General features: G+C 26.6%; 4 protein-coding genes across 5 annotated transcripts in view; 3 read left to right on the top strand and 1 right to left on the bottom strand.

Annotated features, from left to right (window-relative positions):
• The first annotated feature begins 78 nt into the window (after nucleotides 1-78).
• On the top strand, nucleotides 79-3,516 carry LOC122720988 (F-box/LRR-repeat protein 4). Of its 2 annotated transcripts, XM_043948153.1 has the most exons (7): nucleotides 79-510; nucleotides 1,031-1,124; nucleotides 1,329-1,782; nucleotides 1,861-2,113; nucleotides 2,230-2,590; nucleotides 2,700-3,027; nucleotides 3,104-3,516. In XM_043948153.1, exons 1-7 carry the CDS (start codon nucleotides 286-288, stop codon nucleotides 3,438-3,440), a joined length of 2,052 nt encoding a protein of 683 aa, XP_043804088.1. In that variant the 5' UTR covers nucleotides 79-285; the 3' UTR covers nucleotides 3,441-3,516. The 2 variants fall into 2 exon arrangements, with proteins under 2 accessions (XP_043804088.1, XP_043804089.1); XM_043948154.1 differs by lacking the exon at nucleotides 79-510 and having other exon boundaries at nucleotides 1,038-1,124; nucleotides 1,234-1,782.
• Nucleotides 3,517-3,903: 387 nt separating this feature from the next.
• On the top strand, nucleotides 3,904-12,654 carry LOC122720987 (nucleolar pre-ribosomal-associated protein 1-like). The gene is made up of 15 exons (XM_043948152.1): nucleotides 3,904-4,186; nucleotides 4,608-4,838; nucleotides 5,019-5,316; nucleotides 5,412-6,003; nucleotides 6,251-6,544; nucleotides 6,740-7,030; nucleotides 7,153-7,467; nucleotides 7,575-7,893; nucleotides 7,969-9,141; nucleotides 9,707-10,546; nucleotides 10,640-10,767; nucleotides 10,841-11,050; nucleotides 11,249-11,469; nucleotides 11,554-11,950; nucleotides 12,015-12,654. Exons 2-15 carry the CDS (start codon nucleotides 4,697-4,699, stop codon nucleotides 12,549-12,551), a joined length of 5,757 nt encoding a protein of 1,918 aa, XP_043804087.1. The 5' UTR covers nucleotides 3,904-4,186; nucleotides 4,608-4,696; the 3' UTR covers nucleotides 12,552-12,654.
• Nucleotides 12,655-12,758: 104 nt separating this feature from the next.
• Nucleotides 12,759-13,817, bottom strand: LOC122721017. Its single transcript, XM_043948198.1, has one exon. The coding sequence runs from the start codon at nucleotides 13,815-13,817 to the stop codon at nucleotides 12,759-12,761; it is 1,059 nt and encodes a 352-aa protein (XP_043804133.1).
• A 2,664-nt stretch (nucleotides 13,818-16,481) lies between these two features.
• Nucleotides 16,482-26,396, top strand: part of LOC122720968 (ankyrin repeat domain-containing protein 6) — a 123,363-nt gene continuing 113,448 nt past the window's right edge. The window contains exon 1 of the mRNA XM_043948126.1: nucleotides 16,482-16,701. The gene's annotated coding sequence lies outside the window, so the exon portion shown is untranslated. The remainder of the gene's footprint in view (nucleotides 16,702-26,396) is intronic.

Genomic DNA, 26,396 nt, shown 5'->3' with positions numbered 1-26,396 from the left:
ATTGTTTAGTATTGTTTAAATACGAAAAATATTAATGCATGAATACATGCATAGTTAGTGTGTTCAAAAAAGTACATATATTATACATTTTTTGTACTAAAACAAGAATAAAAGATAATAAAATTTTCTTTTCTTGTATTATTAAATCTTATTTATAACTTTTAAATGTTCATAAAACTTGTTATATAGATCATATGTGTAATTATAAAAATAGTAAATCTTAGAGTGATTAACCTACATTAATTGAACTTTAAAGTTAAAACTTTTTGATTAATTGTGAATGACATGATATCTCATGACGAGATAAAAGTTGAAGTAGTACCGATAAATGGAGAAAGAATTGAAGGAAAAGAAGAAACTGTTATTTTTGTTGAACAGTTTGTTAAAGATGTGTGTGACTTTAGTTCGCAATATGGAAGTAACATTAGTATTTCATATACAGCCTATAATATTGCTGGAAATCCAAGTAAATTTCCTGATTATGGTGATTTTCCACAAGCTTTTGTTATGGTATGTTAATTTTTTAAGTCAAAATTACTAGATCAAATAATTATAAATAAATATAAAAAAAAACAATTAAGGATGTTAAATTATTTCTCATAAAATAAAATAATTTTGTAAGTTATCAAAATTATTAATAATATTTTAGTAATTTTACAATAATAATTTGTTTAGAAATATAATTAAAATTACTGAAAGTTGAGAAAAGCATAAAATAATATTAAATTTAATAATAATTTTAAATTTAAAAATTTTGGATATTGTCATATTAAATATTTTTTGAATCTTTAAAATAACTTTCATAAAAAAATATTGTAATTAATAAAATAATTTGTAATATTTAATAATGATAATAATGTCTAATAATAATAATAATAATAATGTTTTTTATATAATATATAAATATATAAATATATAATATTTTATATATATATATAAAATATGATGTTCATTATATAAAGTTAATAATAAATGAAATTAATATATTTATAATAATGTTTATATTATATTCAATAAATTATAATTTTAGAGAACATATGGACAATGGTGGGATAAAGCACCTTCAAGATTAATAGATTATATGCCACAGAACAATATAAATATTACTAGCCAGGATTATATAGGTATATAATATTTAAATTAAAAATTAAATATTAAATCTTTTAATATTTAATATTCATATTATAATATTTCAATCATTTTTCATAATATTTTATATTTTTATTCTTAAAGATATTTTTAACTTATTGGAATATTATACTGATACCATTAATACTTATGATATATGAAAAATGGAAATAAATTAGAATATTTTTTATATTATCAAGATCTAGAATATTATCAAGAGGTATATCCAATTAGAGTATCAATATATGAAACTTACAATCCTGGAAGTGTAATTGGGATTTGGGCACAAAATTCCGAAGGCAAGTGGTATCAATTATGGAATGGATTTCCTCAAGTTGTGCCACACAAGCCACGAATATTTTCTCCATATTTGCAGCTATGTAATTTTAAGACAAAAGTAATAAGACTAGAATTTAATCATACTTTATTAGACTATTATACAGAATTAGATGCTGTATTACTTATTGGTACATCAGAATTAATTGTACCTAATAACTTGCACAATCAAAATTTAAATGATCTTTCACAAGAATTGGGGTATCTTAAACAAAGTGATGATGACATTTATAATTTAACACCTGATTATTTAAAAGCAAATCAAGATTTAACAATTCTTAAAAAGACACTTTCTAAACACTGTAAACTTTTTAAAAGGTATATTGATATTAATCATTATTATTTTAATATTTTAATAAATTAATGAATGTGATATATATTTATCAATTATTACAGTAAAGTAATAGATAATATATCCAAGGGTAAATTAATATCTAAAATAGGTCAACATTATCAATCTGTTCCTCCTATAGAAGAAGCATTTAATAGTTTACAACAATTTTTACAAGAAGATTTTCCAAAACTTATTAGAGATATTCATCATTCAATACCAGATACTACTGAACAAAATAATTCTCTCCAGAAAAAATTTTTAGTATCTTCAACTGATTTTGAAAATCAATCATATTGCAGTTTTTCAATACTTCCGGTAAAATAATTTACTTTATTATATTATATAAATTTTAGAAATTAATAGAATGATACTTATTATTAATATACTTTATTTTATATATTTCTATTTTAATATAATTTTATTTATTTTAGGATGAAACTGTATTAAAAATTTTAAAAAATCTAGATTTAAGATCATTATGTTGTTTATGCAGAGTAAATAAACATTTTAATAACATTGCAAGAGATGCTTTATTGTATACAAGTCTTAATTTAAAACCTTATTGGTATTGTTTAGATACAGCTGCATTAAACAGTTTAACACCTAGGTGTCATTATTTGCAACAATTAGATCTTTCATGGTGTGGAAATTATAATATGATTAAGTATCAAGATTTTATATATTTTCTTCGTATATCTGGAACTGTTTTGACACATTTAAGACTAAATTGTTGTCAATTTGTAAATGATTCTATTATTCTTGAAATTTCGAAAATATGTAAGAATTTAAAAGGTAAATAAAATTTTATTATTATATATATTAATATTATTTCAATGATTTTAATTAAAAATATATAAATTTTTAATTTCAAGCATATATATTAGCAATATATTATTTTTAGAATTATGTTTGTGTAATTGCATGGGCATAACGAACGAAGGATTTTCAAAGCTCGAAAATTTAAAATATCTAGAACGTTTAGATCTTTACAGAACAAGCATAGAAACTTCTACATTATGTTCTATTTTAAAAAGGAATACTCAAATGCGTCATTTAAATTTAGCAGGAATGCATGACCGTTTAAATATAGATGAAGTTGCTGTTGAGTTAGGAAATTCTTGTCCATATTTAGAAAGTGTAGATTTTTGGAAAGCACAAACTTTAACTCCACAGGGAGTCAGAGCTTTAGCTCACTGTACTAAACTTCGAGAAGTGGATTTTGGATGGTGGTATGTTCCAGAAAAAAATATTGTTTATATAATTTTTAATGTTCAATTTTATCTATTTTAATAATTATTTCTATAGCGGTGGTATGGGTGCTCCTGGTGATTCCTTACGAGCATTATTATTTTCATGTCGCTATTTGGAAAAAGTATTTTTAGCAGCACTTAGAGGATTAACAGATCGTGATTTAGAACCACTTTTATTATGTCAACGATTACAACAATTGGATTTATTAGGAGCTCGTTCTCTTACTCCTGATATATGTTATGGAATTTTATTATTTTGTCCTAAATTAGAAATGATTGATCTTAGTTTTTGTGAAGGTATTAATGATTTTATTGTACAAGAATGGCGTCAACAATATCCACATGTTTCTATTAAAAGAAGTTTTCAAGTAATTACCTCAAATATGATATAATAAATATTTTGTGATATTTTCATAATAGTGGCCATAATTTAAAATAAAAATAGATATTTGTTTAATTTTAATAAAATTTAATATAGTATAAAATTTTGGAAATTAATGCCATAAGACTGTAATGTTATTGTATATATATTATATACAAAATATTATTACTAAAATATATGTATATTTATATTCGTTTTTTTATAAAAATATATGTATATTTTTATTTAATATTGCAATTTAATATTTGTACAGTATAAAACAATTATACATGTAAAAGCAATATTATTATTAAAGATATTCAAATTGTATAAAATGTATTATATTTAATATGATATAAATACTTTGATATAATAAATTGAATTTTTATAAAAATATAAATGATATATGTAAACTTTATAAATAATCTCTATATTCTATTTTTATATACATTTAAACTTTTAATAATAAAAAGTTGTTTTGCATTAAATAAAAATTGAAAATTAATATTAATTTAAAATTTAAATAACAAATGGCATACATAAAAAATTGTCTTCTGTTTGTATTAATTGGATTATATGAAACATTAGAATTGAAACTGATCATAGAATATTTATAATTTAAACGCTATTCATCATTTAATTATGACCATGAATATTAATTTTAGCGGTTATATTTAATCGGAAATAATCGGTGATAATTGGTAGCTAATACATGGTTAATGATTATTGTTTAATATATACAAGTGAAAAGTGCATGTGGTTCTCTGCTTAGTATAGGTTATAAATTCATTATATTGTATACAATATAATATTTATTTGATATACAATGAAAAATATAAAAAATATAATATAAAATATAAAATAATATAATAATAATATCGAAACTAATATTAAGAAAAAAAACTGGTATAATTTTTTTTTTTATATTTCGTATATGAAATAATATTTTTTATGTTATAATTATGTATATTTACTATGTTATATGAGAATTAGTATTAAATTAAAAATTAGAATTAGAAAGAAGAATTTTATATTATTATAAATTTTTAATTATGAATTTTATATTATTTATATTATTAAGAATTTTATATTATTATATAATTTTTAGAACAATTTTTGAAACGGATTTAATTACTTTTATTTTCAAGTGAAATTCTTGAAATATTTAATAAATTTTATTTAAAATTTGTAATTTCAGATATAAGTTTTGAATATAATTAATATTAAAATATATAAAATATAAAAAATAAAATATAAATATAAATTGATAAGTACAATAATAAAAACATGCTCAAAAGAAAATTATTTTGTGAAACTAACATAAATACAAAACAAAAGAAAAGAAATACTATAAATTCAATGTTAGATAATATATCTCATGAGAATTATACAAAAGAATTTGATAATGAATCACTACAAGAAGTTCAAGGTAATATACAAAATGAATATTTTAAATTTATTAGATATATTTTTATCTGTTGCATATATTTTTTTATGTTATGTATAATTATTTATATATATATAGTATATTATATATATTATATATATATATATATATATATATATATATATATAATTATTTATATATGTTGGCTGTTTTTCTTTATAGATGTGAAAACTAATAAAAAAGGTGAAAAAAATAAAAAATGTAAAATGGATACAAATAAAGTAATAAAATATTTGGATGGAAAATTTTTTAAAGAAAGTTTCAATTCTACAAATGACTTAGATATATTAAGAGAATTTATAAAAATCTGTAATGAAAACAAAGAAAAAGATTTGGCTGCAGAATATTTAAATGCAGGTGGCAATATTTTTGATATATTAAAATTATTAAATACAGCAGATAAAAAAGAAATGAATACTGCTATAATTGTGTTTTCTGCAATAAGGATATTAATAATAAAGTAAATGTTTTATAATTATAATTCAAAGTTTATACTTATTAAAATATTGCATAATTATATGTTTAATATTTATGTTAATTTTTGTTTATCTTTAGAATATTAGGACAATATCCACAATATCAATCTAGTGCAAAAGAGGCATGTCGTCATTTGATTAATTCAAATTTATCAATAATTCATTCAATGTTATCAATACAAAGTAATGCAAAGCAACAAAAAATAATTTTACAATTACTTGCTGCAATAGTTTCATTAGATTTAAATCTATCACGTGAATTGCTTATTCATTTGTCTTTACCATTAGAAGTTATTAAGTTTCTTGTACAACATAGAAAACCTACAGATAATCATAATATAAGAAATTATTTCATTCATTTTATTATGGCTTTTTTAATAGAAGGAAATGTACCAATTATCAGACTTCTCTTGGATAAACGTGATTTGTTTTCTAGTATATTTTCTGATTTAATATATGATTCTAAAGATATTGTTATTTTAATTTTAAGTACTCTTAAAACTTATATTCTTCATAATCCAAATATTAACAAAACTATGAAGTTACAATTATTTTCAACATCAATTATTCAAAATCTTATATGTCTTTATAATTGGAAAGGTCCAAATAATCACCCAAAATTTAAAACTCAAAGTTTTATGCCAGAAACACAATATCTTGAAGAAAAAGAGGTATTTATTATTAAAATTTTTTAATTAAAAATATTAATAATTAATTATATACTAATAATTAATATATCAATATAAGATATACTAATAAGATATACTAACAATATAATATAATATAAAAATATAATATACTAATAAATAATATAATATACTAATAATTAATATATCAATATATCAATATATATTTATATTTAATATTAATATTAAGTAATAAATAATATAAATATTAATAAAACATATTTTTATTTAGATAGTTATTGAAGTCGTGCATGATTTTTTAATTATATTGTTAACATCACATCGATATGGCATTATTTTTCATGATTATATGCTTGGTACTTCACATATTAAACATAATAATATGGTGAATATAGTACTTCAAAGTTTAGATCGACCTTGGGAATATGAAAAACCATCAAATTTAGTTATTAAAATAATGGCAGCATGTCCAGATTTAATTAAATCTCAATTTGTTTTTTTGGAACCATATATTGAACCCAGAGTATCATTGAAATGGATTGCAACAATAAAATTTATAAGAGAAGTAAGTAATTTAAATTTTTATTCTTTATATATTATTTATATATTATTTATATATATTATATATATATATATATTATTTATATATTATTATATATTATATTTTATATAATATTCTTTTTCATATATTATATAATATTCTTTTAATATTATTTTCTAAATTTTAATATGATTTATTTAAATTTCAATGTTATTACAGATGATACAGTCAATGGATATAAACACTTGTAAAAAGATATGTTCATTAGAATTAAATGTATTACAATTAGCTAATGCAATAATATCTTTAACTATACCAGTAGTAATTTTGAAACAAGCAATTGTACCAGCTTTGTCTCATTCTAATATAATAATACGACATGAGGCAATACTTACACTTACTACTATATTTAATCAGATACAAAAATATTTATCAATTTTAAAAAAAGTTTACAAAAACAATGATGATTTTTGTACATTTAAAAATTTTTTAACAGAGTTCATAATGAAGGTATATGTAATTCTAAAAAACATAAATTAAATGTTAATACTTGTTTTCTGAATCAATTTTATTAACATTAAACATAAAAATAACAATTATACAATATTAAATAATATATATATATTTTTCAGAATATACCAAATTTAAATATGATATTTAATGTATGGAATTCTACTTTCATATCAAATTTAGTTGAAAATAACAACAAAGAAAACATTATAGAACCAAATAGATATGAACATTTGACAGCTATTTTAAATTTATTACATATGTATAATGAAATATGTCCAAAATTATTAGACATAATATCTAATATGCAATGTGATACATTTTTAAATATATTGAATAAATTGGAAGATATAAATGTCATTGAATTCAATATTATAAAAGTAAAAGCTATTCATTTTTTAGTCATATTATATCCTTATGAGTTTTTTCCGCATAAAGTATGTAAAATAATTTATAAATCATTGATTATAAGTTTTTTTATATTTATAATATAAATAAAATATTTATTTTTTTATTATTTATAAGAATATTTTATTCTTTCCAGAAATTATTTAATGATGTATTATCATTCTTAATATCTATTTTAAATGAAGAAGTATCTTCAACTGCATTGAATATAAAAGCAACAATCCGATCTTTATTAAACAATACAGGAATGTTTGAAGAATGTAATGATCATTTGAATATTTGGATTAATGGTTTTATAAATTTAGATGATAGAAAGAAAGTAATAAAATGGTTTATTCGTATTATAAAAGAAGCGGTTAATGATATTGAAAAATATGTAAATGAAATAATTAAAACTGAAGAAATTTTTGATCAAGGAACAGTTCATATTGATAGATTTCAAAATATATTTGATGGTAAAATTTAATTTTTTAGTTCAATATATTAATATATTAAATGCAATCATATCATTTTTTCTTTATTTTTTGCAGAATTAATGAATAAATCTGTTATTTACGATAATTTTGAAAATAATATTTTACGTATGCAACATTTTACATCAATATCACCTCTTTTATGTTGCATGTTACATAAGACTAAGGAAGAGTCACATCCTTCAATTTTATCTTATTTGTCTTATATTTTAGTACATACGTTGCATTATCAAGTAATACCTCAATGTTTAATACATTTAGCTAAAGATATTAAAAAATTACCAGTAAAAGAATATTTATTAAGTTGGTTAGAAAACAATAAACCTGTTTATCTTGAAGATATTCCCTCTATGACTTTAATATATAAACTAAATTCAGTATTTTTAAATGATACTGAATTACAAATAAATAAAATATTTAATGGCAACAATGTGATTACTTTTCAATATAATGAGGAGAATATAATAATTCATCATTCTTTATCAACATATGAAATTATATATTCGTTTAAAATGACTATATTTTATTTAATTCAACTTACTAAAAGAGGTGTTTTAACGAAAGTGCAATGTAATAATTATAAGATATTTTTAATATCACTATTACATATTGCAAAGAATAGTTCAAATAGTTATATTATTTTAGATGAATGTGCAAAATCAATTTTTACTCATCCTATTATTTTATATTATTTTTCTCCATTTTATCAAAAAAACGTTTTAAAAACTATGATGACTCTTATGCTTATTGATATTTGTAATGTAATAATTGCTTTGTTTAAAGAATATAATATAAAAAATTTATTTTTTCATTTCAAAAATAAATTACTAAGACAACTATATAAAATGATAGACAAAAAAGAAAAAAATGAAAAAATAAATAATATTGATATGATTATTACTTTGTTAGAGATATTACAATTGACATCAAAAGATATTGTTTGTTTATTAAAGAAATTAATAAAATTAGAGAATATTATATTTATTTCAAATGATAAAAATTTATCAATATATGGATATATAGTTCCGAAACTCTTACAAATAATTAATAGCAACGAAATGAAATCCGAACGAAATATATTTTTTGAGTTGAATGCAGAATTTGTTAAAGACTTATGTTTGCATTTATTATTTTTAAAATCAAATTTAATTATGAATTCTGAAATATGGGAAATAGCATTATATGGATATTTTTTAAATTTTTCGTTTAATATTGGTGGCATTGATATTAGTAAGTTATTTTCATAAATTATAATATTTTATAATATTATATTATTTTATTATAATAAGCAACTCTCGTTTAACACAGTTTTATTTAATATTTCGAGTTTATAAATTGCAACATTTTTTATTTAATGTGATTCAATTAATGCAAAGCAATATTTTTATAATAAATTGTTATATGAATAAATAATTTTTTAATTATTTTTTATTACTTGAAGAATTACAATTTAAATTTAGATTTTAAAATTTTAAATCACATTAATTTTATTTATACAATGAAAATATTTATAATTTTTTATGTTTTGTTTTCTTTCAATTTTATATGAATAGTTAAGTAGAAATATATATTTTAATAAATATATATAAAATTTTGAAAAATAAATAATTTATAAATTATAATTAATTTTGAAAAGTAAGTATGATTGATATATATTTTATATATATTTTTATATTCAATTAATATTTTTATTTAACATTTTATAGAGATTCATTAACTGTATTAAACGAGATATCATTATATTAATTTTTTTATTATTATATTTTATTACATTCATGAGTGAATTATATTGCAGATATTTTTACATCATTGTTATCAACAACAATCACAAATACAACTGTAAATTTAATTTCACTTCTTATTAAAAAAAATATAAAGTTTATACCCATTTTTGTGGAATATATAACAAAATCTAAAAATATAGAAAGAGGTAATATTGTATTACCTATAGTTGCAAGTAATTTAAATTTTAAATGGGATTTAGATTTTTTACAAAATTTGAGAAAACATTATGAAATTGAAATAATATCTTATTTGTGTAATCCAAAAGATACAAAATCTTGGATAGAAGAAAATGTTATTGCAATTTGTTATTTAATTAAAACTACATTTTCTTTTAAAACATGTCACGATATATGTAATATTATTTTACAAATTGGTGATAAATTAGATATGATATCTGTACAATATATACAAATTCTCCAAAGTATATATAATAAATCTGCTATCTTAGAATTGGAGAATGAAAAATTGATCATGAATTTGATACAAATTTTTCTTCATATAATTACTATAACTTTAAAAAAAGAATCTAAAAATATTCAAAAACTTCAAATTCTTTGTGAAGTATTAAATGATGCTGTTAAACATTTAAAAGATAAAAGAAAAGATTTTAGATTTGAAGCATTAAATAATAATCATTCATGGTCACAATTTATACGATTTTCTTTAAAATTTGGTCTAAAAGAAATAAAAAATAATAAAAAATCAGTGAAAATATTAAAAACATTAAGTACTTTATGTAATATTGCATATAAAAATAACAGTGATGATGAACATGTTAAAATTTTGTTTGAAATGGCAACTTCTCATTCAGAATTTATTAATATTATGTTGGATTCTTCAGATATTAAAAGTAAGATATTAATAATTAGGTATATAATAATGATAATATAATTGTTACATACAATTATTTATTTATTTATTTCTTTTATTTATTTATTTTTAGGAGATTTAGTAGAGTTGTTATGGATTCTTATGCAAAAAAATAAAATAGTTATGATATCGACCCATGTACCTGTTTATTTAGCAGCATATAATGCTACTTTAAGTGAAGCTGATCAATTCATTTTACTTGTAAGAATTATAAACAGAAAATTTATATTAATTTTTAAAAAAAAATATTAATGTATAAATTTATTTTATACAGATTTTGCAATATTATGAAAGTAATAATATTAATATTTGTGAATATCAGCCATATGTATGGGGAAATATGGCTGCAACATATTACAGTGTGAAAAATGATACATATACTTCTTTATGGAGGGAACCGTCTATTATTCAAGTTTTAAGTTTATTTGAGGAGGATATAGTAAACAATACTATAAAGAAATATCCTATAGATAGAGCTTTGAAGGTAACTTCATTTAAATCCTAAAAATGTTTAAAAATTTATATAAATTATATAATTAATATAAATAGTTAATATAATTAAAACCATAATAATTAAATGTGAGTATTTTTAAGTATATGATTAAATATTTTCATTAAATATGAATATGTGATTATTTTTCATTATATATCAATATAATATTGATTTATTTATTTTTTATAGAATAATGAATTATACAAAAAAGATGATGTATATGATCCAGCATTTTATTTGCCATTATTATATTTTTTATTATCAGAAAATAATATTGTATTATGTCATAAAGTTGCTCAAAGTGGAGCACTAGCATTGATATTTGCTGCATGTAGTAGTAAACATTCTGATGTTCGAATGATAGCTTATACTATTATTTCTAGATATTATACCCATTTGGAAACTTCTAAGTATTTTATATTATATTAATTAATAATAATTTAATACATATTGTAATACATATGATATAATTTTATATTTTTTTTCATTTTCAGTTCAAAAACCAAATTATTATGGATGCGATTAATAGATGCATTGCGTTATGGTATTATATCATTGCAATCGGAACTTAATACTATACGTTTAAATTGTTTAATTTCTACATTTTTAGCAAGAACATCTTTGATAACTACACAACCATTGCATCCACTTTATTCAACTTTACAAATATTTTTGGTAGCTAAACCAGCATTAAATATAAATACAATACCTGAATTATTACAACTTTTTCACAGTTCCGATATGCAATATAAAGTACACAGATGTTGGATTTTGGAAAATATTCGCGATAGTATGAAAACAGAAACTGAACTGGAAATCGCTTTTAAATGTGTTTTATTTAAGATACTTTTAAATTTTTATATTTCTAGTCTTTCAGATTCAGATACGAAGGTAAGATTTAAAAATTAAAAAAAATTTCTTTTATTAAATTGATTTAACTTATTTTTTATTTTAGAAACTTATCTTGGAGATTATTAACGTTACATTAAAAATTACAAAAGCTTCAATACTTTTTATAGAATGTTATGGATTACTTCCTTGGTTATTAGAAGTTGTTAAAAATTTACACAAATATGAAGTGCAACACATCGAACTTATAGTAAAAATAATGAACAAACTTCTTAATACTATATTGAATATAAAAGGAGATGTTATCCATTACAAATTAATGCTTTTAAATATTGCATTATGTTTAAAGTCATATTTAGTTAAAGATATTAAAATTAAGACTTTTATATTATATATTGATATTTTACAAAAATTAATTCTCTTAAAGCATATAAAAATAATTGTTACTAAAGAATGTATATTAGAAATTCTTGAATTCTCTAAAAAATTATTGGATAATATAGAGGAATGTGACGATATGTTACGTTTCGGTTGTGAATATGTAACTAAGGTAGATTTTTTAAAAAATGATGATGAAATTGAGATAGCAAAAAATAGTTTAAGAACATTGATATGGACTTGGTGTATTCATGAAATTGATTAACTTATTATTTTTGTATTTTTCTAAAAATTATTTTAATTAAATTTTCTTTTCTTTTTATAAAATAGTGTTCGTTAAACATTAGCATAATTAATAAATATTACTAAATAAGAAATTTTTCAACAATTTTGTATTTTTTTATTTAATATTACTTCCAAATTTTGCTCCACTATATCATAAGAATAATTTGTAATGGCACATATAAGAAATTTAAGAACTTCTTGGAAAACATGTATGTACAAAAACATCTGCATTTGGATCATTATATTTATCTTGATGATGTCGCAATACTAACGTAACTTGGATAATATCTAATTCTTCGGAATATGGTTCACCATTATAATATTCCCTCATTTTTGGTAATGCACGATGATTTTTCTGCAGATCTCGTCGTGAAAGTGTTACTGTCATGGATGTTGCTCCATTATTCAATTCTCGCATCGCTTGTTGCGCCACTTCATGACTTAAAGCGAGATGGGCAACATTATTTTGATCAGATTTGTTTAAAAAACCAGATTTCATTGAATTCGTTGTTCGCGAATAATTTTCTACGCTATCGCACGGTCCCGTAGCAGCTGCATTGGATGCATGACCTCTGGGATGTCCATAAGCCTTACATGTATGACTAAATACATTTTGCGATTTATCAAGTATGATACCTGCTGCTTTAGGTGATGTGCCAATATATCGAGCACCACCAATCATTAATAATTTTTCATTGTTATTATCTAAGGATATAAATTCATCGATTTGATCGATCAATTGTTTGATATTATTAGTTAAAAAATCAATTATGTTATTTCTTAGATCATTAGTGCTTTTTCCAATTTGAGCAGCGATGACTGCGAATAGACACGCGTTTAGATCAAGTTCGACATTAATAGGATCTTTATTGTTCAATAATGTCCAATGTCCTACAGAATTTAATGATTGTTCATGGTATTCGATATCGATAAAATTCTCATTTGAACTTTCATTCGTTTGATCATTTATTATTCGATACAAATTATTCATTGATTTCCATATTCGGATGGGTCTCTTTGTAAGAGAACTTAATGCGTTTACGTGAATTAAATTAGCTGGTCCGTAATTTTTCAAGTCATTAATTATATGTTTTGCTAATCTCATTTTCCATAATTGCTTATATTTCATATTTTCATACTTATCTCTCGATTTTTTATGACGCTCACGTAATTCTCTGTCGCGCTGTTTTTGCTCTTGTGAATCATCGTTACGGAAAAAATTTATGATCTCGTTAATATCGGACATTATTTTTTTTTCATATTTTTATAAGAATTTTATTTTTAATTTTTAATGCATTTTAATTGTATTTTATTCAAATAATTTTTTTCTTCTTTTATTTTATTATCTTTTTTTTTTTTTAAGAATTAGAAGTGTTTATATTTTCTAATAACGATTAATAATATTAATTTCATGAAATTGTTTAAAAAGGAAGAAAAGAATAATACAAATTAAATAAATAATAAAACAAAAAATTAATTATTAAAATAATTAAATCAATGAATAATTAATTAATAAAAGTTACGAAAAATGTATGTAAGAAAATTTGTTATTCAAAATAAAAAATGAGAAACTGTAATATGCAAAAATACCTTAATGCAAAAAGAATACATCTTTGGTTTGTATTTCGTTTGATAATTTTGATAATTGAATACTAGAATTTCGAAATTTTTACCAAATATCTGAATAAACGTTAAAATTATATTTTACATTTTCCGTTTAACCTTTATTCTAAACATTTCTTATAGATATTTCTGCTATGCTCATTTTTTTCAAACATATTTTTTATATATTTCATTCGATATTCATTTTTTAAAAATATGTTTAAAAAAAACGGAACAGATAAAAAATAATTAGGACATTGGCAAATTTAAAGAAAAAAAAAAAAAAAGAAAAACTATATCGAGGAAAAACGAGACGAATGGGAATTCTCGATTAAACGATTCTCAATTTTTCAATTTGAAAACTTTGAAAAATTTATAAATAAAACGGAACAAACTCGTTAAAAATGAAGAAAATCGGTAATAAGTCCACGTATATATTATACACTGTTGTTCGAATATAAAGATATTAAAATCACATCGGAATCATCATATTTTCGTTAATAAAATTACCTTTGAAAAATATGCATGTTCGAAATACATACAGAATAGAGAAAAATTTCGTGCTCATATATATATATATATATATATTTTTTTTTTTTTTTTCTCAAAAAAGAGGGGAAAACAATACGGATGGGAATCATCTTATCCAACGTTCCTCATTGCTCAAGGATAGGAAGTCTTGATCCCGAAAGTCTGAAAATCTCGCGAAGAAGGAAGCCGATCGTAAGCAACGACGCAAAATCACGATGGCAGGAGCGAGAAGTACGAGCGGATCGGTTTGCATTTATTGCGGGCACCGTAGCGTCTCGAAGGCGTACTCTCCCGAGAGAAATCGTTGTACGAAGAGAAAAAGAGGGTTTAAGGGCCAAGAGAAAAAGGAAAGCGTTCGTGGCGGTTGGAAATGAGCGGGGGATCGAAAGGCGGGGAAGGGAGTCCCCGGCCGGTGGTGGGGGATCCTCCGGATCCTCGATCCTGCACCGTTCCTCGATCCATGGATCAGTCTCGGTGCAACCGTTTATTCGGATAGGTTGCTGTCGCTTTCACGCCCGTTCCGTCATCTCGATCGATTTAAATGTTTCGTGCGGGTATCGGATTCGAATCATCGTCGGGCGAAACGGTATGAGCTGGTTTTTGCGCGATTCGTCTTGTTTACCGGTGATTCTGTCTCGAGCAGAAACGGTTTGATAACGGTTGTCGTTGTAAATACTGTAACGCACGGGGAGAGTGTAATTGCGTGATGGAACAACGATGAAATGTAATGGTTGATCGAGAGCGATCATGCGTGTTTTCGATCGGATCATTTTATTATTCGAATGTTCGATTGATTTGAATGTTGGGGCAAGCCGCTTTCTCTGCCCTGTTCTTTAGTGTCCGCAATAAGTTTTGGAATGGTGGAAATTTTTGTTTAAAAAAAAAAAGGAAAAAAAAACGTTGATTTCGCATAAATTTTCTTCGATTCGAAGATTTAAATAGCGCGACGGAAGGAAAATAAAATAGATGCTCGTGACTGATATATTTACGTAATTATTTGTTGGAAGTAGTTTTTTCAATCGTGTAATTCGCGATTACGTGTAATTATTCGTAATATTTTGTCTCAATTCAAATGAAAATTGTAAATTTAATCGATATATATATATATATATATATATAATTTTTCGAAACTTTTATTTATATTCTTTATCGTTGTTAAATTTAATTCAAATAGATTTTTATTCATAGGTTCAAAACGTTACGTTAAATTTACGTTTTAAATTTATTCGGAATTTCGATGATTTTGATTTATCTCCAAATATTGATCTTAAAATATAAATGATTTTAATATTCAATTATCAGATTTTATCGTAAAAAAAATTACGTATTCATAGCGTTTCATTTGTCGTTTGGCAGAATATACGGTGACATTGATGCCGCGACGAACATGTTCGATAGTGATATCAATGCCCGCATGAGAAAGTTACAACAACTCGTTCGATTCGCGATAACTTTATTTAAAACGGATCTGTGTATCTTCCGCGATTTTCATCCTCGTCTTCATCGACGTTTTTGTACCAAATGTAGCAAAATCGTTTGAACAATCGATCCGAAAATATATAACTTAAAAAATATATAACTTGAATATATAGTTTGAAAATTAATTTTTTTTTTTAATCCTCGAACATTCTTGTGTTAATAAAACAGTAATAAAATTGTATGCAATATTTTTTTATTACCGTACGAAGAAAAAAAATTTGTATATCAAAATTATTTGAAAATAGTGAAAAAGAATTATTCGTCTCGTTCGTGTGAAATTTTTATATTTAAGAAACAGTGTCTTGTTAAAAAAAAGTGAGAAAAAGAAGAAGAAGAAGAAGAAGAAGAAGAAGAAGAGAGATAAAAATTAATACAATCGTTAAAAAGCAAGATAATTATTTTATTTATATGTGATCAAAGTGTTTTCATTGACGAGTGTTAAACATGTGACGTACGTGATCGCATTTGGATTACGAGTATCTGGAAATTCAGTTTCGAATACGAATCATGTATGGCTGGTAAGTGGATCGACGATATATTATTTAAAAATTTTTCAATTAGAAACGAAACAAAAAATTAATATTTCCATTATTAAATTTCGATCTATCCTTGTCCACATCGATCCTTCTACACTTATTTTAACAAAATTCAAGAATTTGTTTCGCGGAATCATGAACGAAACGACATTGTTTCTGTACGAAAGGCGGTGGTCGTTTCGTGGAACTGACGAGTTTAACGTTCGCGTACCTATATGCTGAAAGAGAATGACGATACGCGAAACGTGCACGCATCGCCTAACGAATGTATACCTCGAATACGCATAAAGCCGGCACGTGTATATATTTATTGTGTTCTTTATTCAGTATGCATCCGGTGAGCTGCGTGGCACAGGTAATAATGGGTTTGCCGTTGGCCACGCAACAATGACGGCCTGTTAAACTTTTCCGCCGATGATCCGTAAGTTCGACGTGTGCGTCACACCACGCACGTTTTCGTGACACGTCTTATGTTTTACGCGAACACCGAGGAAACAATATTATTTCGCGCCTTTCCACCGTGTTCATCGATTTCCAGCTGAGTCGAATGACGATCGATACTAATAAACCTTTGTTTTTCAAAACGTAATGTAGAAATTTTTTTCCAGAAATATTGGATTTCTTTATGTCCTTATAATTTAGAGATATATCAATTTTAGAAGAAATATTATTGTTGTAAAGTTTCTGAAATATTTTCTTTCTCTGATGGAATAGAATCATAAACTCGAAAATTTTATCCGATTTATTTCTTTTTTCGAGTTGGAATAAGTAAATAGTAGATTCTGTATTTCGTTTCATAAAGTTTCTCGAATTCTCGATTTGGTTAAGTTTCCTTTTTTTTTTTTTTTTTTTTTTTTTTTTCCGTTTCTCGCAAATCTTGCAATTCTGACTGAGGATATTTTAAGAGGAAAAAGAGAGGAGGCGACATCCTGCACGAGGCAACTCGTTACCACGTGAGAAAGGTAAACTATACGTACGTAAGTATATATAATACAGGAAATGCGAAAGGAAAGATAGTGAGCACCTGCTATGGCTAAACTCGCCGATGCATAATAAGCGCAATAATTCCGTATGGGATAGTAACGAGTTTCGTGGTTCGATTTTTAAAAAAAATTCTTCAAGTGAGACATTTTTACATGCGCGATGTTAACTCATAGGGAACGATGGTTGCATAAATAATCGATAGTAAAATTAATTGAGTTCTGTTAGCTTAGATGATATCGTATACCGGTTTTCCAGGAATGTAACGTAGCTCATTCATGTTTTACATCGAACGTGAATACATTACGATGTTCTTTATACGATATTCGCGCCGATTCAAAGGCGGACAGATATCTTGGATAGAGGCGATTCGCATTTTTTGATTAACATAAAGGATTTTATTATTCTTCGAAACAAAATTTTTTTTGTCATTTTTCTTCCGAGTTTGAGTTTGATTAAGAATGAATAGATAGATTATAAAAAGCGAAGATTTATTTAAAAAAGAAAAGAATGGAAATGAATAAATCACGGTATCACGGGATTAAATTTATTTTCGATGTTTTGGAATCGTGATCTAGGAGAATAAATAAATTCTAGAATTCCACGTGGTTATCGTGAGCAGCAATAGACCGTAACATTTATGTTTCTTAGCGTGTGAGGATATATTAACACGTATCGATGAATATAACGTAAAGAAACTTGCACTTCATATATTATTCATGATCTGAAAATAAACATTTTCGATTTTTATTAATGTTTTATTAATCAACGATTCATATTCGATGAATTAATTTCTAGAAAATTCTTTAAAAAATTTGAAATATTTCTATTTTTAAATATTCATTAATGTAAAAAAAGGAATATAAGAAAAAAAATATCGTGAGAAAAAGATTGTGAATTTTTAATCCCAATTAATAATTTTATCTTTATTTCACTTCAAAAAAATAAGAAATTATTATTAAATTTAATGCATAAATATTTACGAAAAATATTGTGTTTCAAATAACCCGCGCTCTATTATTAGTAATTTTTACCTAACCTTCTTACAGATTTTGAAAAATGAATATGGCGTCAGTGATTAGACAGGTGTATGAAGATTCTCGCGATTAAATTTGATTTTTATAATAATTACAAAGTGTTTATGTATAAATAAAACTAAATTATATCGAAGTGATTCGTGTGTTATTAATATACACAATTACATGCCACACACAACAGGTATCATTGACTTGTATTATTTCTTAACCTTCGAGTATTGTTAACTCGAAGATGAACTACGTAATATTTTCTCCGATCGAAACTAAACAAAATTTTAACGTGCCAAGTGTAACAGGGTTAATTAAGCGTTGCTGATGACTCAATTTCCAACTTGATCGGTCACGTCGATTCGAACGGACTGTGGAACAGATCGTAAAAGATTCCAGCGAAATGTGATTCACCGAACGAAAACATGTCATTAACGGCACTCTTTTTACACACGCGAGTAGAAGATGCACCATCGAAATTCTGATCAGTTGAATAACGAGTCTACAAATACGGTCTGTAGAAACAATTTCTGACACTATGAATATAAATATATTATTTTCGTTTTTATTTAATTAGTATATGAGAATTATAAGTGTAATATTTCACATTATTATATATTATATAGGTTATGTCGATCTACTTTCTTTTATAAAAGATAAGATAGATTCTTTCTAATTAATTAAAGTCAATTTTCTTCTTTCTAATTTTTATCAGTTCATTCTAGATCATTTTCTTCGTTATCTTCCAATGTCATTCTAGCTACATTGAACTATACACAGTAGAACGGATATTACTATCTTTTTGTATAGAAACAACCAGTAATTAGACTTTATTCTTTTATTATCCATTTGCTTCAGGGTTGGATGCGATGAAGGCCTATGTATCTTTGAATTATTGCCATCATAACGATAATTCAGTATTTCAAAGCATCAAGAAAGGACACGCAAAGTTTATATGTGCAGATTGATAACCGAGTTAATATAGAGCTTTTTCGTCGTATTTTATGCATCGAACTATATGTTTAACGTTATCGATAGTTTACATATTATGTGTAGTATAGTATTTAGTATGTCATTGAGTCTTCTCTGAAAATTATATAGTTGATAGTTTCTATATATAATTTTTCTCTTCTCAGCAGTATGATTAAGGAATTAATAAATCTAGAGTGAATAATTATTAAAATAAATATTTATTTAAACAGTGGCATGATAGACATAATTTATGATTGTAATACAAAATTCAATATCCAAACAATTTAACACAGAACGATGTTAAATTAAATATTTCACATTAATATTATGGATCATATCAACGCCATTAAAATCTAATCAATATATATTTAATAATATTTAATAATTATGTTACACATTATTTCACTAAACAGCATTAATCTCGCCATACAAATAAATTTATAAAATCGTCGATCAAACACTTCTATAACTAGTCGCTACTATAAATCTCGTATAAATTATTCCTCAATTCGTATCGATAAATAATTTATAAGCGATAGGTGTTCGTTTTAACGCTATTTAATTTGTATTGAAATAAACTTGTTTTCGCGAATATTATATATATATATATATATATATATTATATATAGATTATCTTAAAAAATATGGAAATATGGAAACTACGATTAATTGGAAATTCCTGAGATAATTTCAAGTAACATTTTTCTTTACAAAAACTTTCATTACAGCTTTGTTAACGAATTACAAAAAATATTAGTCAATCATGGAGTGCATAGACTATTCAAGACGCGATGATAAAGAATGGGAGAAAGAGGATGATAAAGGAAGAGAAGAAGAGAAGAAGAAGAGAATGACGAAGAGAAAGAAAAAGGAGAGCATGAGCATGAAAAGAAAAGAAGGAAAATAGAGAAAGAAAAGGAGAAAGAAGTGATGAAGAGAAAGATGAGCGTGATAAAGGAGTGGAAGATAACAAAGAATAAGAGGACAGTGATAGAAGATAGGAGAGAAAGAAGAGAATGTATAAAGATGGGGAAAAAATCCTATATGAAGTATTAATAACGAATTTGCACGTGTTGCTTAGATTTTTTCGTACTCGATTTATACCAACTACTACTATCTCAGTTTGACTACTCTACGCGCTCTGTAATTGGCCAATATTTCTTTATTAATAATTCATTAACAAAGCTTTAATAAAAGGAAAATATTGGCTGAAATTATCTCAGAAATCTCCAATTAATCGTTTAATCGCTTTTATATTTTTTGGACGCTTTATATAGAGCCTCGTTTCGAGATCGATATTTTTCTCACGTTGGATCGCGTTGTCAGCTGGATCTCGATCCCTTTCGATCTTTCTTCGCGCGGCCATAGGAAATGGCGCGGATATATTTCGAACGCCTGGAAAGGTACTCGAGCGGAAAATTTGCTGGCAGCGGACGCGGAATAAAACCCGATCCATTTATCTAATATCTCGTCACGCGTGTATACATTCTTGTCCTATGCATTAATTAACCTAATCGCGACGGTACAATCAAACACATTTGCGGTCGGGCAAAACGCGCGCTCCTTCTCGCAGAATCCCGGAATAGATGGTAAACGATGAGATGCCGCATAATTAGACAGAATACATGCGGAGATGTAATCGTCGTACGTTGGATCAAATGTGAGATATAACGTTTCGCTACTGTATTTGGTCGAATGCGTTTCCCTTCGTACAATTCGAGCGAGCATTATTATCGATTGTATTTTAAAAAGTACTTTAAAAAATATCTTATCTTTTAAAAATATATATATATATATATAGAATTTATCGGTGAAGCAAAACATTTGTTTCGTGCGATTAATTGAAATTCAATATCGATGAAATATAGCGGAATATTCATCATTATTTTCATAAACGAATTGAATCATATTTTTTTTTGAGTAATACGATTCTATTCAACAAAACACGCGTGATATTATACTTGAACTTATATTTCTATAACGAAGAAGAATTTTGAAAAAGATAAAATTACGAATCACTGGATAAACAAAATTTTAAATACCCATAATGTAAAACGTGTGAAACAACACGCTTAGAATATTCGCTTTCGAGAGCAATGGACGTCTGAATGGACGTTCAGTGGACCGGTCCTGCCCACTGTTCAATCGCAAGAGGATCAAGAAATAAAGAAATGAAATGAAAAAGGCAGATATGGAGGAGAAAGAGAAAAAGAAATTGGAGAGGAAGAAAAAGGAATAATCCTACCGTAAGAAACGGCGCATTACACGTCTTGGTGAACACCGTGGTCTTCCGAGCTGATAGCAGGACCTTAAATCCTTGTTGCGGTTTCTCGTATCTACGATACACGGTGACATTGCACATTTCTTAGGTGTGCTCGGTATCACCGACTTCTTAATCTCGGACGTGACAAATTACTTCTTCGTGTTCGGCTGGAACGCGTATATTTCTTCCCCCCTTCCTATGCTATTTTATTTGCATCTTTATGCCAACGTTGAACGTGATTTGAAAAGCGTATTCGAAGGAGAGGCAAGTTGAAAAATATATATATCTCCGGGGATATATCGGGTTACAATAAGAACCTTGTCTCTGTTTTCAAACGGGATCAATGAAATATTCGACTTTTGTTCCACGCTAAATTATTCATTCCGTTGAGCGAATCTATCAATAGATAGATTTAATCGACGAGAAAGAAATTTAAAATTACGTATATATCAGAATTGTGTGATCATTGTTCTTATGTAAAATCTCAAAGTCAAATAATTTTCCTTCGTGGGAAAATTACACTTCACGTATTCCTAGAATTCTAACAATATTCTTCTTATATTCTACAACTCGAATATAATTATTCTATACGAACGTTACGCTTTAAACGCAAAGCGGTGCAACAAAGATCGATCGAATCATCGTCAGAAATAGAAGAAACCTTTTCTTATCACGCGAAAAATCGAAATTCAACGAGCGGATTATCCTTCCTTTGGATTTTACGATTCACCTTTTGGTTGCTCGCAACCAGATTCTACACAACCAATGTGTGTTATATCGTTATATCTACTCGCATGTTGCATTTTCGAAGGAACGTACGAAACCGACGATAATTTATTCCGTGGCCGTAAACTTGGCGGCGGACAGCCTTCCTACGCTTGTTTCCACTCGAGCCAAAAGTGCTAAGCAAACACGTATCCAGGGGGTCTCTTCTCCCGTTGCTCCTCTCTCTCTCTCTTTCTCCTCAACCCTTTTTCCCCTCTCCTTTCTCCTACGCTCGCCCTATCAAGCCATCTTTCGCGTTTTGCCTTCGCTCGTGTACGTTGTCGCTCTTACCTTTTTTCTTTTTTTCCTTCGCTCCGTGAAATCGAAATGAATATTCCTTGCCCGTGTTGGTTTTTACGCGTTGCTTTCGTGTTCCTTTGAGAGAAATTCGCCGATGGCCGCTTATACATTCGTGGAATTTAACACGGTTATATTCTGCTTTGTGGCCAATAGTGGACAAAAGAATTTCGAAGCCTATTCTTGTTACTTTTAACTCGCGGTAGTTGGTAAAAAATGAATTTACTTTCGTAGATCCTTTTCTTTTTTTTTTTTTTTTTTTTTTTTTTGTTCGTGTTGGAACTCCCGAATCTTAATTCTTCAAATAAATTATGCGATTTTGTCTAGTTTAATTTTTAATCTTATTTAATATTCACATACATCCTCCTGAAGAGGAAAAAAAATTTAAAAATACAAAATCTAAAATAATTTATCGCTGAAACAAATCATCCTGTACGGGCACTCATAACATCTCCAAGTCAAGCGAGGGATAAAATCTATAAATATAAGGCACAGATTCTTCTCATTTGCAAGAATATCGTGAGATCCAACTTCATCCGATAGAGATCCAACTTCATCCTTTAATTTATTACTTTATCACTTTTGAAGGTAATGGCGAAAATTTTGCGATCTCAATTTTGATTAGCGTGTTTTGCTTAATCATCTCGCAAGTGGTATTCGATATACCTGTTCTCGACGTGATTTCAAACGGGACGGGGGAGAAAGGAAAGCTTGGAGATTCCTTATGATCGTTCGACTCCCCCAATAAATCTATCGTGGCAAGGAAACAGCGCGTTAACAAGCGCGATTAGATAATTCGATAATTCGAAGGAATCGATCTCCTTGGACAAGAGTGAGCGCGATAAGCGGCCGAGGCCTCGCCGAGTTCTATTAATTACGGGATCGAGGTTTCCCTCGTACGCGTTCTTTCGAGGGCTCTACAAGGGCTCGAGGGATTTGAATTTTCGATCGCTACCCTCGATTAACTCGAAGAACGTGGATAATTGTTGCTCGAGATTGTTCCTTGATCCTTCGAAAGGAGGGAACGTGGAGTGCGCTTTGAGAAAGACTACAAGTCGGGAAGGATGAATTCTCCATGATTGCGAAAATTGTGATCAAATTTTATTTTGTTATTGTAGAAAAGATGAATTTCTCATTCGTTGGAAACAAGATTTATTATTCCAGGGATTCGTTCGACGAATTTAACACGATCTGCATAAGATAATCGATGTATCTGATCGAAACAATTAATCGAGGAATAGAGAAGTAACTGTGCCAATTTTCGTAGGCTCAAAGAAACGTGAATTTTTATATCGAAAAGTTAAAAGACACGATTTTCGCGATTTTACGAGTGAATCGAAGAAATGTTAGAATTTTGAATTTTCGAAAGACTCGAGAAATCTCTCGAGGAACGCCTCCTCGAACAAATCCAAGAATTTTCGTCGGCCAAGCGAGAAAGGATGGGTGTCGTGGGGATGGTTTCGAGCGGGACGAGATAATAACGACGTGCGCGACGCGAAAAATAAACGAAAGAAGAGGAAGAGTGGGAAAAAGGAAGAGGAGGATGGCTCGATCCTTTGCACGCATGAATCGTTTCGAAGATCGTATGCATAATTACCGTATTCTCGTTCCCTTTCAGCTTATGGCCCCCGAATAAGCGAATCTTTCCTTTCGATGTAATTGTGTTGGCACAATGGAGATAACCGATTCCTTCTCTCCAAGATCGGATTGAAGAAGCTCGAAATTCGTTCGTGTCAAAATCATTCCGTTTTTTTTTTTACATTCATATCGAACCACCTAAGCAATAGAAACATGAATTCGATAAATAACGAGACTCTATTGTTTCTTTCACTGTTCACCTTTCTTCACTGATTTCTTTTGTTCTTCTCGAGAGTCTCGTCGCGGAGACTCTTGGCGTGGACCTCGATGAAAATTTCTTCTTCGAGGAAAAATATAGAATGATCCAATCGGCGAGGATGTCATGAAAAGACGAAACGATGGATCATGCGTTGTCTCATGTTATATCGTTTAATTGTCGCGTATTAATGCGAGGCTACGATTCTTTATTTTTTCGACTTGAAAACGGATCAACGGTATAAAATCGGGGATAATGACAGAGTAACTGGGAACTGGTCATCGGTGAACTTTTTAAAACAAGTCGCGTGGTCTGGGAGAAATAGTCGAGGAGAGGGATGATACCGGTGATTTCCGGAGGAGAAGAGATGACGATGTTCGTCGATATTACATCATCTTTACTTTACGATGACTTTAAAATTGGAAAAAATATAGATAGACGTGTTGCGGAAATTTTTTTTTTTTTTTATCGATTTTGTTAGACAACATATTTAAATAGAAATCAGTTTCGAAACAGTATCGAGTCGAACAAGTTTACGGCTCATCTTGTCTTCAAGTCTTTTCAAGTTTTAAATGCGTGATTACTGTAATTTAAAATACCTCTTATTAAACGGAATTCGTATTCTTTTTGCCGATAACCCGAAGGATTAATTACTATGATTAAGCGCTTCATAAAAATCCTTGAAAACTTTTTACTCGGAACTTATAATTTAATAGATGGATTTCCACGATGAGTTTTACAAATTTTGTCACATTTTGAAATAAAACTACATTTATTTTATTACATTTTATATATATAAATAGACTTGTTAATTCGTGGAAAAATTGATTTATTTTTTTACAACGATATACGTGTAACGTTATGCATACCGGTTGATACACTTGTTGGGATTGATACTGCATACTCGCGTATGTGTGCCTCGTATACGCTTCCATCGAGCACAATTAAGGGTGTATAAAACAGCGTGAGTTTCCTCGCCGCAGTTCCTGTGCCGTTAATCGTCGCGTATTACGATAATACGAGCTCGACGATCGGCGTGGCATTAAGCTTAATAACCGGTGGGTTTGCATAAATAAACATGTACAACCGAGATCAAAACATCGCGGAATCTTGTACGCTCATTTTCTCGACTCCGCGTACGTTTCAGATTGTACGTTTTGATTTATCGTTTATAATAAAATCGATTGATTTTATTTTTAAGATCTTTGAAAACATAGTATTCGATATTTTGTTTCAACTTTTTACAGTTGTCCGTGTTTAATGTCTCGTTATCTATAAATTATTTTGAAAGTTATTCTCAATTTAGATTTAGTTTCTTCAAGATTTCCATTTTGCGGTCGGATCTTTTAGAAATATCTCTGTTCTCTTTCTTAAAGATTATCTGTAATCAAAAATTATAAAGCACTCAAAAAACATTCAAAATCTGATGTATATCTCTTGGATCAGGTATTTATCCATTAAAAAACATTTAAAGTTTTATTCGGGTTATCTGTTTTCGGTCTCTCTTAAAAAATATCCCATCCTTGTACAAAGAACATAT

Source organism: Apis laboriosa, unplaced genomic scaffold (assembly GCF_014066325.1).
Source record: "Apis laboriosa isolate Shangri-la unplaced genomic scaffold, ASM1406632v1 scaffold13_cov153, whole genome shotgun sequence".
NCBI classification, from domain to species: domain Eukaryota; kingdom Metazoa; phylum Arthropoda; class Insecta; order Hymenoptera; family Apidae; genus Apis; species Apis laboriosa.
The sequence above is the reverse complement of the archived record's forward strand: the minus strand, read 5'-3'. Positions and strand labels throughout refer to the sequence as shown.